Source organism: Sus scrofa, chromosome 18 (genome assembly GCF_054392235.1).
Source record: "Sus scrofa isolate SSC_HxYL_T2T_F1_AM1 chromosome 18, Sscrofa_HxYL_maternal_Yorkshire_Landrace_v2.0, whole genome shotgun sequence".
NCBI lineage: Eukaryota > Metazoa > Chordata > Mammalia > Artiodactyla > Suidae > Sus > Sus scrofa.
In genome coordinates this window covers 64,260,522-64,277,471 of record NC_139400.1, presented here as the reverse complement: position 1 = coordinate 64,277,471, position 16,950 = coordinate 64,260,522, and the positions used below count along the sequence as shown (strand labels likewise).

Below are 16,950 nucleotides of genomic sequence, written 5' to 3'. Positions count from 1 at the left end.
TTGGATGCTAGGAGTTCCTGTTGTGAGGATGCGGGTTCGACCCCTGGCCTTGCTCAGTGGGTTACGGATACAGTATTTCTATAAGCTGAAGGAGAGGTTGCAGATGTGGCTTGGATCCAGTGTTGCTGTGGTGTAGGCCTGAAGCTGCAGATCCAATACAACCCCTAGTCCGGGAAACTTCCATATGCCAAAGAGGTGGCCGTAAAAAAGAAAAAAAAATTAGACTGTAGTCATATCATTAGCCATCATGAACATGGGAAGCCCCTCCACATTCCAGTGTAGGCTGTTTAATGTCACTGTAATCGAAGCATCAGAAAGTCCTTACTAATCTGGAGCCACTATCTCTCTGCAGTAACTTTTAGTTCTTAGTCCTAACAGGACACATAAAAAACCCAATGCGTCTGCTGCCTGCTAGGTCTCCAGGCAGTTACGCTGCCGAGCCTCCTACGTGGTTTCCCCCCGGTGCCAACCTTCCCCGTCGCTGGTTTAGTCCACTCACCCTCCAGATCACTCTGTTTGGACCCGGATATGGTCCGCTTACTATTAACAGTCACGATTCTGACATCTTCACTGAACAGCTATAACACACGGGTCACGATGCTAAATGTTTCCACACGTAGCATTCTGAGATTTCCTAACAACCTCTGGGGCTTAGAGGTTGAACCTAAATGACTTGCAACATCCCTGACAGTTCCTACATATTAAGGTATTAGCATTAGCAAATCTAGGCTTTGACAAATGTGCCCCCAAAGTCACAGCCAGACTCCTATTTCCCACCTCTAGAACTCTAAACGGGCAGTTTTCCAAAAATTACATTAAACCGAAGGAAAATTTTTTTCCTAGTTTGGAATCCATTCAAATATGCTCGTGGCATAGAAGGGCAAACATCCCACTTACATGCTTTGTTAAAACAATAACCTAAGTCCCCAGCTAGCGATTTTAATCTGAAAACTCAACATCCAATTACGCTTTGGTTCCCACCAGAAAGCACACACTGGCAGAATCTGACACCCCAAGGCACACAAAGCTCAGAAACCTGAGTCTTCCAGGAAAATCAGGCTCTCAGAGTAGCCTCCTGCGGCTGCTGGTATCGGTGGAGAGCATTTATTGCAGGGCCCTCTCAGACTTCGTCTCAGCATCAGGATGAACCCCCAAATCCAGCCAGGGCCTCAGAGAATGTATACTTCTGTGCACAGCAATGCCGCCACAGCAATGCCTGAGTGCCTCCGGGAATTGGCTGGTCTGTTGCTTCTCAGCACCCTTCATTCATCGAGTCCCCTGCTTAGCACTCCGGAGACAGCGGCAACAGGAAAACGGAAGCCATGTCCCCAGGGAGGGGTCCCAGAAGCAAGGCTGAACCTCAAGAAAGGTTATGATTCAGAAATAGTCAAGGATCTTCAAACATTCTTTAACTTCACACTCTCTTTGCAAGAATCTACCCTCAAACCCTGAAGTCTAAGCTATAAAAATGGTGCTCGCTCCTAAGATAAAGAAACAGACACAAAAAGACAAATATTACAGGATTCCGCTGATTGAGACAGAAAGGTGACTAGAGGTTAGCAGGTGCTGGGGGCAGGGCGAGATGCGAGTTACTCTTTCACGGCTTCAGGTCCACTTTGTGATGATGAAAAGTGCTGCAGATGGGGGGTGGTGATGGCTGCGTGACAACGAGAATGTACTTAATGCCAATGAATCGTTACACCGAAAAAGGGTTAAAATGGTAAATACCATATTTTACCACCAAAAAAAAAAAAAATTCTGCTGTTCTGCTTGAAGCAAAAACGAAGGGCTAGAAAGCACCCAGTGACACGAATGTATACTAGCTGGGCAAATTCTGGGCAACAGCCTGAAAGCTAAACTCAGCAATTGTTTGACTTTATCTTTCTTTTGCAAACTGGTCCCTTTTAACCTGATCTTCTCTCCAAACAGCTCTAACTAAGGCTCTCAGTGCCCTGACACGTGACCTCCTGAAGCAGCAGGAACATCTTCCTAAAACACACCTCTGACTGGTCACCGCGCCCCTTAAAGAACCCTCGGGAGTCAGGAGACGGCCGATTCCTCAGGAAGCTCATCCAAGCCCACCCCAAGCTGGTCCCCGGTGCAATTTTAGCCCCCACTCCCCACTCTCTGCACAAACCCCCACCAAGCCCCAGTCCCACCATTAGGGCCCCGCGACAGTGGCCTGGGAGAAGACTCCGCACCACCGGCCTCAGAGGCCAGGAGGGGTTAGGGGACAGTGGGCCCGGGAGGAGAAAGAGAAGCCGGGACCTCCCAGGCGGTGAAGTCCTTGCAGGGAAGACACACCGCTCGTCAAGGGAAACTAACAGATCGGGGCGGGGGAGCTGGAGCCTGAGGGAGGCCGGCTCCCAGCGCTGCAGGAAACAGGGCAGAGACCAGGCCCCCGGGACCCAGACCGGGCTGGGGACAGAGGGGAAACAGAGCACGCTGCGGCCGCCTCCCCCCTTCCCGACAAACTGTGGCCCCGCTGAGCCCAAGGGGGGGCGCCCAGGCAAAGGCTGGGGAAAGAGGAAGTGTTTTGTGTGAGATGGAGCTGACGTCCTGGGCACAGAGCCTCCATTTCAAAACGCTTCTGGGTCCCCGAAGACTGGGCTGGCTGAGGAGGAAAGATGACAGGTACCCGAGGAGCTGGCAGGAGCCCGAGACTCAGGTTCTCAGCCCTGTTCCACACACCAGGCTCAACCACAGCACTAGCTTTGATCTGCAAATGATGACAAGCCGCGAGGTCAGCCCCAGCTTGGTGCCCTAGTGCCCCAGGGCCCAATGTGACTGTGCCGCAGAGTCATCTAAACTGGGTTTGGGGAGCTGGCTGATACTTTGCTAAACCACTCCATCGCCAGCTTTTTTTTTTCTTTCTATTACGGTTTATCACAGGATACTGAATACAGTTCCCTGTGCTGTACAGGGGACTCTGTTGTTTATCCAGTCTACATATGCCTGTTTACACCTGCTAATCCCAGACGCCCCCTCCAACCCCCCCCCCCCCCCGCAACCGCCAGTCTATTCTGTCTGGGAGCCTGTTTCTGTTTCGTGGATGTGTTTATCTGTGTCGTACTTTTAGATCCCACGATGAGTGACAGCCTACAATGTCTTTCTCACTCTGACTTACTTCACTGAGTAGCCACTCCATCTCAGATTCTAATTCAGTGGGCATAAATAAGAGACCAGAATCACAAGAATTCTAAAAAAAAAAAAAGAAAGTAAGGAAAAAGAAAAGAAAATGGAAAGAAAAGAAACTCCACGAAGGACCAAGCTTCTGAAAGAACAAAGGTGACTGTGACTGAGCCATCACGAGTGGAGAACCTCATAAAACACAGAAGCCCTGATGTGATGGGCGCGCCCTCTCCAAGGTGGTAACTGGGGGCACCGGGGAGGCGAACTCTCATCAGCTAGTGTCACTGGCCTCCAGCCACCCAAAGAGCAGGAGGAGAGGAGAAACTCACAAGGTCATAAGCACATCCCTTGAGCTAACTTGTGCCATTTTCGTTTTACGACTGTAAACAGTGGGCCCTCTAAAAATTTCTCTGATCCTCTGCTTTTGCAACTTCTCCTCGGGAGTTTGTTCTCCCTTGCGTTTATCAGTAAAGTTGCTTTCAGAAGCTCTGTCCAGGCCAAGCTACATGAAAAGAGAACTGTGCACCCCAAGCCACGCCCAAGTTTGGATGATAAATCACAGTTCTATTTACAAGCCGACCACTGCAACCTAGCACTTAACACGCTCATTTCACACTCACAAGAGTCCTGGCGGGTAAAATCCCCAATCTACAGGAAAGAAAACTGCAGCACTTAAGGATGTGTCGATTTTTATTTTATACCCGGGGCACAATCGCAGTGGGGTATATACATGCTTATGAACGTCCCACTGGCTAATCCTTCCGTGCTCTACAATCCAGAGAGAATGTCCCTAATTTCAAAATTCCAAGTAGAAATTCTCCTCTCTGGTCAAGGAATAGATGGCCTGAGTGACCAAACCGTTCCAGGGACCAGGTCCCCTGCTGGTTGGCAGGAAAGATGAAAGGGTACCCAGGGAGCTGGCAGAGTAAGGAACATAGGAAATGTAACCTACCATTCACCAGACTTAATAATATTCAAACGTTTCAAGTTAAAATAACGACACAAATTCTACCGCATCTTGACGATTTGACATTTTCAATCCAGAAGGCTATTCTCCCCCTAAAAAATCCACTGAAACATATTGTTAAGCACCTGGTACCCACAAAGCACTGGCCGTGTGAGGAAAACAGACACGAGTAAACTGGAGGCCTCAGCAATCTGCAGGTGGGATAAGTCAGACGCAGGAACCAGACTTCAGGCCTCGTGTTGCTCATGAGCGAGGTGTGGACAGATGGTGCTGGGCATCTGTGATTATGAAACGCAGCAATACGTCTTTTTGGAACTGGGTAAAATAGCTGGCTAGATGGTCTCCAGGCACAGTGCAGGGTCCTAGTTCTTTCTGTGAACTCCAATATACATGTACTGATTTTTACTCAATGCCTTAACCACACTCAGCACAAACACGGATTTCCCAATGCCTTTTTAAAAATGTGCATTCATATCCAAAGAGTGACGTTTTTGTGTTGTTCTGTGTTGTTGCTTTTTTTTTTTTTTGTCGTCCGCGGCATATGGATTCAATTGGAGCTGTAGCCACTGGCCTACGCCAGAGCCACAGTAACACAGGATCCAAGCCAAGTCTGCAACCTACACCACAGCTCACGGCAACGCCGGATCCTTAACCCACTGAGCAAGGGCAGGGATCAAACCCGCAACCTCATGGTTCCTAGTCAGATTCGTTAACCACTGCGCCACGACAGGAACTCCTGTGTTGTTGTTTTTCTAGCTGGCATGTGGCACATGCGGTTCCCAGGCCAGGGATGGAAGCTGTGTCCTGGCTCTGCAGACACCGCTGCTCTCGCTGTGCTACAGTGGGAACTCCAGAAAGTGACTGTGAGTCTGAGTCTGTGACCTGTGCCATGTTAACTCCGTACAGCTCTCACCACCTGTGTCTTCCCACACTGAAGGGGGAAGAAAAGAGCAGCCGCCCAAAGCGCAGCGCTCAGCAAAGTGAGGAGCTTTCTTTCCGTCCTGCTCAGCGTGGAGGGCTGGGCGCTACAGGCTCAGTACAGGTGAGCAGGCTGCGACCTGGAACTTCTGCCGCAGTGCCGATACCTGCACAAGCGTCTCGAGCAACAGAATTCAAAGACACTGTAAGGGACTAAAATTCACTCCATTTCGGCACCGATGGGGGAAATGATGAACAAGATACAGAAAGACCAAAAACCCCCATGCTACTTCCGCAGTGTCAGGAGCAAACAGGGTGGGCGGCATGATCCCTGCACACAGCACCGCGTTGGGGGGGGGGAAACCACCCAAGCCACCACTCCCACCCAACCCTAGACCCAGCCTTACCCTCACCCCACTTAAGAGACCGCTCACCCCCTACTTAGGGAGCGGGCAAGGGAACTGACTGCTTGTTTTCCCTCCCTCTTGACCACAGTAAATCCCAGTAAGACTCGCCCAAATTTCTCACCCCGCCTCTTGCCAATTGCTATTGACTAAGGCGTCCAAGAACCCTGGTCAGTAACGGTGCTAAGGGAAAAAGCTTCCTTTGCTCTAACTTGCTCACCGTGTTTAATTTTAATAAACATCTTGGTTCTTAAAGCACCAGGGGCGGGGGTGGGGGTGGGGTTGGTTTATGTCAAAATTGTCTAAAAGGTTCAAAGCAGTAGGATAGAACAAGTCACAAATTTATTTAACATCACTTTTGTGCCTTCAAAAAAGTATATAACGAAGGCCTATTATCTTGGTCAGAATTTAGTGGCTTCCTATGTGAAACGCAAAATAACGTCAAGCAGAGTGGGAAAAGTTCAGCCTTTTTTTTTGTCTTTTCTATGGATGCTTCCCACAGCATATGGAGGTTCCCAGGCTAGGGGTCGAATCAGAGCTGTAGCCACCAGCCTAAGCCAGAGACACAGCAACGTGGGATCTGAGCCGCATCTGTGACCTACACCACAGCTCACGGCAACACCGGATCCTTAACCCACTGAGCAAGGCCAGGGACCGAACCCGCAACCTCATGGTTCCTAGTCGGATCCGTTAACCACTGCGCCACGACAGGAACCCCAAGTCCAACCATTTTTAATCTATCAAGGCCTGATAATACAGGCACAATTATTTAGCAGCTTTCTTAGAAAAAATTAAACAGAACAACAATTTGTGAATGTTAGCTTCTTTCTGCTGTTGAAAAAAGACTACTGGTCTTTTTGAGAATGACACTGACACCAGAGGGGACAAATGCCTCTCAGAGCACCTACCGTTTGTCACGGCTGTGGTGTAGGTCACCATTGTGGCTCATATTTGATCCCTGGCCCGGGAACTTCCACAGGCCCTGGGTTCAGCCAAAGCGGAAAAAATTAGGTTCTTAAGGTTGGTTTTTTTTTGGCCACCCCAGAGCATATGGAGCTCCCAGGCCAGGGATCAGATCAAAACCACAGCCTCAAACTAAGCCACATCCGAGGCAATGCCGGATCCTGATCCACCGTGCTGGGCCTGGGATCAAACCCATGTCTCAGCAATCCCAAAATGCTGCCGATCCCAAGGTGCCACAGTGGGAGCTCCAGTTCTTATGTATTTTTTAAAAGCCAGGGTGGTCCAATGAAAAACTGTAAGCTTTGGAAACAGAAGACTGGAGATTTATTACAGACATAAGCCTGGGTAAGTTGCTTAAGTTGCCTGAATTTCAATTTACTTATCTGTAAAATTTAATTATTTAACACGTATTGAAAGCCCAGCACTATTCTAGGTGTCAGGCATACAGCAGCGAGCAAATCCTTTCCATCGTGGAGTTTATTTTCTTTCAGAGAGAATATACAGAATATAGACGGGAAAAAAAGAAATGTAAGAACACAATATGTCAGACGGTGATGAATGCTAAGGAGAAAATAATGCAGAGAAGAAGTTTCAAATATGGGCAGGGAAGGTCTCAATCAAAAAGATAACACTTGGGAGCACCTGCTGTGGTGGAACAGGACGGGTGGCCCCTCGGGAGCGCTGGGACTAGGGTTTGATCCCAGGCTGGCACAGTGGGTGAAGGATCTGTGCTGCCAAAGCTGTGGCTCAGATCTGATCCCTGGCCTAGGGGGAGCTCCACATGCCTCTGAGCAGCCAAAAATGAAAAGAAAAAAAAAAAAAAAAAAAAGAGATAATACTTGAACGAAGGGAAGGGGAAAGCCCTGTTCATAACTGGGGTTCAAAAAAGGGAGCAGCATGAGCAAAGGTCCTGAGGTAGGGACACACCTAGCTTGTTGGAGACAAGAAAGCCAAGACAGCTGATGCAGAGTGATTAAGGGGGAAAGAACAGTGGAAAATGAGGTCTGAGACCAGATCCAGGGAGCAACCGTGACAAGATGCTGTAGGGCAGCTAGACTATTTATTCCAAGGACTCTGGCTTTTTGCAGAGTGAAACAAGAAGCCACTGGAAGGTTTGGCACATAGGAGGTACTTGATCTGATTAATGTATCAGAATAAAATCTGCCAATAGAATTCTTTTGTGAGAACCAAATGCAATTTGAAAGGGTCCTTTCAACTGGAATGTGGAATTCCCGTTGTGGCTCAGTGGAAACGAATCTGAACAGGAACCATGAGGTTGCGGTTCAATCCCTGGCCTGCTCAGTGGGTTAAGGATCTGGCGTTGCCAAGAGCTGTGGTATATAGGTTGCAGAATGGGTTGGACCTGATGTTGCTGTGGCTGTGGTGTAGGCCGGCAGCTGTAGCTCTGATTTGACCCCTGGCCAGGGACTCTCCATATGCTGAGGGTGAGGCCCTAAAAAGCAAAAACAGAAAAATAAAAAATAATTATAAAAAACAAATAAATAAATTGGAATGTGCTGAAAAAAATGCAAAGCATGCTCATTATATCACCTTTTTTTTTTTTTTTTTGGCTTTTTAGGGCCTCACTTGCAGCATATGGAAGTTCCCAGGATAGGGGTCCAACTGAAGCTGCAGCTGCCAGCCTATGCCACAGCCATAGCAACGGCAGATCCAAGCCCCACCTTTGACTCAGGCCACAGCTCATGGCAATGCCGGATCCTTAACCCACTGATCGAAGCCAGAGACTGAACCTGTATCTTCATGGATACCAGTCAAGTTTGCAACCTGCCGAGCCATGACAGAAACTCCTATCACTGTCTTTTTACATTGGACACCTTTGCTGGACTCTTCTTCTGCACAAAACAGTCATAAATACTTAGAACAATTCTCTCCATTCTATGCTATAGCTAAGAACGTAGGTTCTTTTTTTGCTTGTAAATCAAACCACCAAAAACATAATTTCAACATGGAAGCTGAAACAGTGTGAAAACCAGTATCACCACTATCATCCAACCCCTGTGAGTCATGAAACTACACATGCTTAATGAGCATGTCCCTTTGAACCACTTGAAATGGAAAAGAGAACAGACTCTCCTGTTACCATAATGACTGCCCAAACCTAATTTCTACCTAGGCAGTTTTCTTCTTTATTGGCATATACAAAATGCACACAGGGCCAATCTTCATCATGAAGTGAAGTATGCTGCAAATGGTACAAATTACCTTATTAAACTGAATTAACTTCTCTTACTATGATACTAAACAGCCCAAGTCACTTTTTAGAAGCAATTATGGAAACTGACAGCTCTGCTAATTTGCAAGAAAAACAGTGTCAAGCTAAAGTAACACTGGAAATAGAAATTTAATGCACTTCTCCAAATTCGGGCCTTTGTCTGCTTTTTTTTTTTTTTTTTGGCTTCTTGATGTTCTTTTCTCATTCCATCTGGTCTGGCTACCACTACATCCCATATGAAAATAACTCTATTGCCATTGCTGACTTTTCCCTAAACTCCAGTTCCACAATGCCAAGTGTCCACTAAACGCTGCCATCTGATGTCCTGCCAGCAACAAATAATCCCAAATAACTTTTACTGAGTCCAACTTTCCCTAAGCACTTTAGCTTTGTGTTACTCATTCCATCTTAAACCACCCTTCGAGGACAGTGATATTATTATCTCCATCTCATATATACGTCAAATAACTAGCCCAAAGTCACATGTTAAGAAAAATAACCAGCACTGGAGCCTAAGACATTTTTGCTCCCGAGGTGACTGACGCACTTAACACTCACTTCGATTGTAACTAAATGAAATAGATTCGAAACAAAGCTCATTGCGTCTACTCTCTCCCAGCCCTTCAGCAAATCAGCCCTGTCCTACTTCCAGTGGAAAGGAACTTAAATTGCAATCACCTGACCTCAAAACTCAAATCAGTTGTGACGCCTCCCAAGGGCAGTCAGCCCCTAGGAGATCCCCGGCTGCCCTCGAGCCCAAATTTCACTAGGCTGAGGCCACGAGGGTGGCACCAAAGGAAAGGCCGCCCTGAGAAAGCCGGGGGTGTGTCCGGGCGGTGTCCCCGCAAGCCGTCCAAGAGCCGGCATCCCGCCCGCCTCTAGGCTCCCCCAAAACGGACTCTGCCGCCGCCCAGCCCGGCGAGGGTCTGCCCCGCCCCGCCACAGCCCCGCCACAGCCCCGCGCCTCCGCACGCTCCACTCCGAGCCCCCGACCGCTCACCCTCTTCCCTCCTTCCCCTGCCTAACAGTTGTAGCCCTCACCCGCTCCTCTGCTTCCGCCATGGCGCAGCCAGGGAGTCACGTGACACACCCGGAAGTGAGTAACAGGGCCCGGGGTCCGACGCCTGCTGGGAAATGTAGTTTTAGCAGCATCTGAGCCGGAAGGTGTTTTGCTGATGAATCTATTGTGCCTCATTTTGGCTGCCAATTCTCCAAGCTCGGCGCAGTTGTACTATGGAGAATACAGACATAACCACTGTTAGTGCTACGATTTATTTTTTGGTGGGTCATATTGTTACATGGTTACTAGAGTTTTTATTATATTTACTGTGTATCAGGCCCTGGATTTACAGTTTTATATGAATTATTTTATTTAATCCTCCGTAACAGTAGAGATCCCTACTATTATTCCCATTTATAGAAGAGAACACCTTGGCCAGATGTAACACAGCCAATAAAGGATAGAACTAGGGTTTCAATTTTGTTTTTTTCTGATGCCAAAGACTCTGTGATTACCAGATCCTGCGTAGTCTAAAAGTGTTCTTGCCTTTCCCCCCTCCCCTCGCCCCCGTTTTTGGCCACACTGCAGCATATGGAGTTCCAGAGCCAGGGATCCGATTCCAGCCATAGTCATGAGCTAAGCTGCAGCCCGATCCTTAAACCACTGTGCCAGGTCAGGGATCCAACCTGCGATGCAGTGCTCCCCAAACCCGGCCAATCTGGTTGCACCGCAGCGGGAACTCCTAAAGCAGTCTTTTAAAAAGGGAATCAGAGGCAATTTACAGTCCAAAACTCTTTAGACCCTACTGTTGCTGCTACATTAATTTGGCTTCTTTTTCTAGCTTCTGGACATTGAAATGTTTTTAAGTCTCTATTGTTTAAGACTTGTGGTTGCCAGGGTGCGGGGGAGTGGGATGGGCTGGGAGTCTGGGGTTAATAGATGCAAACTATTGCATTTGCCGGGGATAAGCAAGAGATCCTGCTGTATAGCACAGGGAACTATATCTACTCACTTATGATGGAACGTGATGGAGGACAGTGTGAGAAAAAGAATGCATGTGTGTATATACATGTGACTGGGCCGCTTTGCTCTACGGTAGAAATTGACAGACCACACTGTAAACCAACTTTAATGGAAAAAGTAAAAATCATTAAAAATTAAGTGCTTATGAATCGGGAAAAATCTCTACTGTTTAATTAAAATATCTGTCTAAATTTTTGTGGAGTATATTCTGTAGGTAAACATTCAAGATAGAATATAAATGTCTTTGGTAAAATCTCTGAAACTGCTGTATTACTTCCATCCTTTAGAACGAATGACCTCTCCATGTTCCTGGGCAGCATACACTCCCCTTCCTGGCCCTTGGGAATCCGTAGTGTCCTGCCCAAAGCCAGGCATTTCCTTCTTTCCATCCATCTCCAGTAGGTAGGAACTAGCAGAGGGTATCCTAACGAGCAGCGCGGTGACCGCTGTGCTGCTGGCCTCCGACTTAGGAAGTGGGGGCTCAGGGCTCGGGGCCTCCCAGGTCTCTGGCGGGAACCTGCTCAGCACAAGGCTCCCCATCCGGTCAGGGTGACGTCATCTGGGAGGCTGGTCTTCTCCCCCGCCCCACCCCCCACAGCCCAAAGACCCTTCGCTCCACCCCCTTCGTCCGAGTCTTGGGTGCAGGGGTCCCTCTTTCCGTCTGCGAATCACTCAGTCCCAGGCGGTAAAGAGAGATCGACCCCGAGGTGTCTGCACCCACATACAGCCAAGCCCCCAGGGCCCCAAGGGGCAACCTTGCTGGTGTGACTTTCTAAGCTCTTCTCCTACACAACCGCCTGGGGCCAAACGCTCTCAGGAGGGACTCCAAGCCCCGCAAGGGTCCTTATGCCAACCAGAGGCTGCGGAAGCCCCCGGCCATTCTCCGCAGAAAAAGAGAAATGAGCCGAGCTGTCTACTTCTCTGACTTTCCGCTCACACTGTAAGTTCCCCTTTTCCATGAGGAGCTGGACCCCCACGTAGGTTTCTAGGACGACGTCCCCCCTCCAGGTCGGCGATCTCCTCTGCCTCGACGGAACGCAGGCTCAGAATGAGGAAGCAAAATAGAGGACGATAAGCCCTGTCTTTGCCCCTAAGGCGTTTTTGTTTTATTGTTCAGTTTTACTGTCGTGAGAGTTCAGATCATGCCTCCGGAAAAAGAGGGACTAAACACTGAGAAATACGTGGGAAATTCACCCCTGAAATTCAGAACAAAATCCTGTGCTCCTCCAATTCTGGTTTTCTTTAAATGAGGAGTTTGGGATTCATATATACATAGATATATAATAAAATAGATACACAACATGACCTACTGCATTACACGGGCAACTACACGCAGTATTTTTTTTTTTTTTTTGGTATTTTTAGGACCGCACCCTAAACATATGAAGCTTCCCAGGCTAGAGGTTGAATCAGAGCTGTAGCTGCCGACCTGCACCACAGACAGCAACCCCAGATCTGAGCCACATCTGTGACCTACACCACAGCTCACAGCAACACTGGATCCTTAACCCACTGAGCAAGGCCAGGGATTGAACCTGCATCTCATGGATACTAGTCAGATTCGTTTCCCCTGAGCCACAACAGGAACTCCTATACTCAATATCTTACAATAACCTATAACGGAAAAGAATCTGAAAAAGAAAAAGTGTATATAACCGAATCACTTTGTTGTACGTTTGAAACTAACGCAGCATATTGCAAATTAACTATACTTCAATAAAAAAGAAAAGGAAAAAGTTAAAAAAAATAAATTCTGCTTTTCTTTCCCCAAAAACGGTCTGTGCACCATCAGAACTCTGAGGACTTCACACCCAGAGGAGGGGCTAGCTTCTCCCTCTCCCTCTCGGCTGGCGGTCGGTCTTACTTTGAACCCCTCCCGGCCTTCAGAGGGGTCCTTCAGAGGCCAGGCCAGCTATCCCGGGTCTTCCCCCAGACCACTGCGGCCTGGGCCTGTGCTGATGGTAGAATTAGGGTGAAAGCCTTTATTGCCAGAGTCTTCTGAGAGCCACAGTCAGCTCCTTGGCCAGGCCTGTGCTGCTCCCTGATTTCACTGTTAACTATGCTCTCTTTTCTTTCCTTGGAGGCTGGAGCTGCCTAGTTTTATTTATTTATTTATATTTTTTCTTTTCTTTTTTTTAGGGCCTCACTCATGGTATACAGAAATTCCCAGGCTAGGGGTCAAATCGGAGATATAGCTGCTGGGCTACGCCACAGCCACACTGGATCTGAGCCACATCTGCAACCTATGTGGTAGCTTGAGGCAATGTTGTATCCTTAGCCCAGTGAGCAAGGCCAGGGATCAAACCTGCATCCTCATGGAGACTAGTTGGGTCCTTAACATGCCGAGCCATGGTGGCAACTCCCCCCAAAATTATTAACTAAATTCAAAAGTCATTCATAATTTCTCCTTCTAGATGATTTTTTTTTTCTGCACCCACAGCGTGTAGGCCAGAGATTTAACCAGAGCCCTAGCAGTGACAACACCAAGTCCTTAACCAACTAAACCACCAGGGAACTATGAGATCATCATTTATGGATAAATTTATTCTCTCTCTCTTTCCTTCTCTTCCTTTTCTCTTTCTCTGTGTTCATTTTTTTAAAAAATTCTAGCAAAAGTCATATCATTTTATCATCTGTTTTCGTCACTTAATCATATTTCAAGATCAATTTCCAATAAGCTCATAAAATGTTGTTCTAATATATAATTTAATGGTGCACAATCAAATCGCACTCTGTGAAAATACCGTAGTTTATATAATCAACTCTTTTTCGGTTGCATACTTTGAGTACATTTAATTAACGTCGTCGTACATCATTTTGGTAGGTGTGCTAATGAAAGGCGGTATCCATTATAGAAACAAATACAGCAATAACCAGATGAGAAAAGCCATGGCTATTCATTCAGAGCCTGCTCCAGCATGGAAATCAGCCACCGTCACTGGCGTTTTGGCAGAGACACAGGTACAAGCAGAGGCGTGGTAAACTTCACGGTGGGAAAAGAGAAGGCTTCTGGGAACACACAGATTAGAGGCTGTTGGCACGGGGAAGCCATAAGTGAACCACCGGAAGCCAGAAATGCTATGAAATTGGCTAAGAATGCATATTTAGCTTTTTCAGGTTCTAAGTTGGAAGCAGGGGCGAAAATTAGGGAAGCTGTCAGTTATTAATCAAGTCTTGGCCACTTTCAGTCAGTTGTTACAGAAATTACTGTTTGGCTTCCTGGCTGTTGCTAGACAGCAGTCTGACTGCCTATAAGTCTGATTTAATAGCAGCCAGGTTTCCTGGGCTGTTGGTAAGGGGTTGATTTCCCGGGCAGGTTGCTGCAGGTGTGGGTCAGTGTTCTGTTTTCATATACGGTCTGGCCATTGTCTGTCTGAATGTTCCATCTCCCACAGTTTATATTGCTAAGAGTTGTGTAGGAGATCTCTTGACCTTCCTACCATCAAACATTAGTGTTTTCATTTTCTTAAAAATGTCATCAGTTTCGTTGGGGAAAAATAATACTTTACCTTTTGTCTGTTTGTTGTTCAAATACGTATAGGATGGTTTTATTCATACAATGTGATGTCAACAACATAAAGTGCATAGAAATTAAACCGGAGGAAAATATAACATGGTGAAGTGATTGCTTCTGTAGGTGGGATGGTAGGTCCCATCATTTTGTTTGTTTACATTCTTACGAAATTATTTTAACAAGTTCCACTTTGACTGCAGGATATAAACAAGGATGCAAAAGAAGTGTGATACCTGAGACCATAACCTACTTTCTGATATTGGGATGAAATTGCTAAAAAATTCCAAATTAAGCCCAACTGATTTCGTGTGCCTTCATCCTGCCCCGTTCCTGTGATTTTTGTCATTGTTCCTAAGAAGAGTTGTAGTTGAATTTATGCACAAAATAATCTCCTTGTAGATCAAAAAGCAGGAAACCCTCAGCGACTAAGACAAAGCATGCCATTTTGGTGCATTTCAGTATTCAGTTTCTGTGCAGGTTAAGCGAACACTGTGTTAAAAATACCTCATCAAGAGTTCCTGTCGTGGCGCAGTGGTTAACGAATCCGACTAGGAACCATGAGGTTGCGGGTTCGGTCCCTGCCCTTGCTCAGTGGGTTAATGATCCGGCGTTGCCGTGAGCTGTGGTGTAGGTTGCAGACGCGGCTCGGATCCCGAGTTGCTGTGGCTCTGGCGTAGGCCGGTGGCTACAGCTCCGATTGGACCCCTAGCCTGGGAACCTCCATATGCCGCGGGAGCGGCCCAAGAAATAGCAACAACAACAACAAAAGACAAAAGACCAAAAATAAATAAATAAATAAATAAATAAAATACCTCATCAAAAAAGGAGTATATCTTCCATCTATGTCCTCTGGACTTGATACAGAATGCATGTTTGCCGGGAGTCCAAAACACTGGTTCCTTTTCTGCCATCCGAGACGTAGTCCTTTACTTGTTGTTTCAACTTGTATTTGTTTGATTTCTGAACAGTCTATGTTTTTCATGTATTTGCTCGTGATTTTCAGTTGTTTTCTGCATTTTTCTACTCTTGCTCTTCTTTCTGCTGGGAAATTGATCTTTTTTTTTATTGACTTGAAAACTAATGTCCAAAAGACAGTTGGTTATTTGGTTTTGAAGCTCAGAGAAGTCTGGTGCTAGAGGTGAATGGTCTTTGAAGTACAAGGGGACTACGCAATAAAGGCAAAATGCAAACTAAAATATAATCTTTGCGAATATGCAAATTTGAAGGAACACCGAAGAGGATGTAATTTAGACTCAGTGTGGTGGTTCTCAGCTAGGTTCTGCGAAACAAGGGTGCCTTAATTTGGATAAAAGGATTTATCACTAAAATGAAACATTCACAGCATTTTCCCAATTCAGACGGGAAAATTAATTAATCGAGAACATATAACATTTAAAATTTTTCTCTTACATGTTTTCTTGGAGTCTTTGACTTTGCTATTGCTTAGCTACAAACAAGCACTAAAACCAAAAAATATATTTAAAATAGTAAGATAGCCACTTATTTTTAAATAAACATGTGCCCAGCACCTACAGCAGTGCTGGCATATAATTGGACCTTTATAATTATTTGATGACTAAATCAATTAATTAGGGAATGAATTCATTGAATGTATCTCCATTTCATTATGTTTTCCCAAGAAATAGACTTTCTTGGTGTCCTGCCACCATCCCATCTATGAGAAAGCGAGGAGACACTGAGGATTTAAGCAGAGCAGTGGAATGGCATGACGAGGGTGGTGTTTGGTCAAGTCAGAGGCCGCAGGAGGCCTCCAGATGGGCGTGATGGGCGTTGGTTGGAAGGTTCGGAAGACTTCACGGAGGAAGTACTGCATCAGGTGGTGCTTTTTAAGAAAATGTATCTATTTTTTAATTTTACTTTTTTAATTGAAGTATAATTGACTCACAATGTTGTGTTAGTTCCTGGTGACCATTCTTCAGCCTTATTTGTTTACATAAAAAGAAAACAAAGAACTGGGGATTCGTGCCCCTTAAAGGAAACTTTATGCAGGGATCATCAGAGGGCTTGTACAGATAAAAGGAAAGTAGCCTTAAAAAATGTTATTTTCTGGGGACTTCCGACTTCCATTTCTTCAAACAAGGAAGGTGGAGGTCCCCACTCCACCCTAACAACAAGTCAAATGCTGAACACGAGGGAAAAGATGAATAATTCTAGGATCTGTGTGAGGGGAGGGCACAGGGCAAAGCCCTGTCCTCTAGATCAGAGAGACCCACAGGGCGACAGGGAGAGTCAGGGCATCCCAGAGCAGGGACTCACACGGAGAAGCCACAGTGGAAACGAATGCCAGGGTAGGAACATCTGAACTGAATGTGACACAGTGCTGGAGGCTCACCGTGGACAAGCCTGACGGTTAGAAACTCTAGGGGCCCCAGTGTGTGTCCCCCCAGCAATACTGTGAGATTCGCCACCAGGAGCTCAATCAGCTTCCCAGGGTAGATACTGGGGGAAAGTCCCATCATGTTCCCAGGGAAAGGAGGCAAAAAGAAACCATCGTGAAGTCAGCTTTGTTCTTAACAAGGCCAGCTCTCAGGTAAAGTAGTTAACCAGAGCCTCACTCCCCTGGGAGAAGGGAAATACCTAATTCCAGCCCCACTCTAGCCATCCTGTCCCACCTAAGGAGGAAGGAAAAAAACAGAGAAGCACTTGTGGAGTTTAGAGTCCAGAGGCACAGGCTCCCTCAAAGCCTGAGACCTAATTACAGGGGCACTTTTCCTCCCTCCACGCCTTACACCGCATTACTAAAGGCTTTATTGTGGCACTTCTTTTTACCTAGAA

At 46.6% G+C, this 16,950-nt stretch overlaps 1 protein-coding gene across 5 annotated transcripts in view; it reads right to left on the bottom strand.

The window, feature by feature from the left end:
* VPS41 (VPS41 subunit of HOPS complex) overlaps window positions 1-9,696 on the bottom strand; it is a 165,015-nt gene extending 155,319 nt beyond the window's left edge. For all 5 annotated transcript variants that reach the window (XR_014833344.1, XM_085004958.1, XM_003134906.7 and 2 more), the window contains exon 1: window positions 9,659-9,696. Coding sequence is in view for 4 of the 5 variants with exons in the window: in XM_085004958.1 (XP_084861084.1) it covers window positions 9,659-9,679 (21 nt within the window). In the remaining variant the exon portion in view is untranslated. The remainder of the gene's footprint in view (window positions 1-9,658) is intronic.
* Window positions 9,697-16,950: the final 7,254 nt, after the last annotated feature.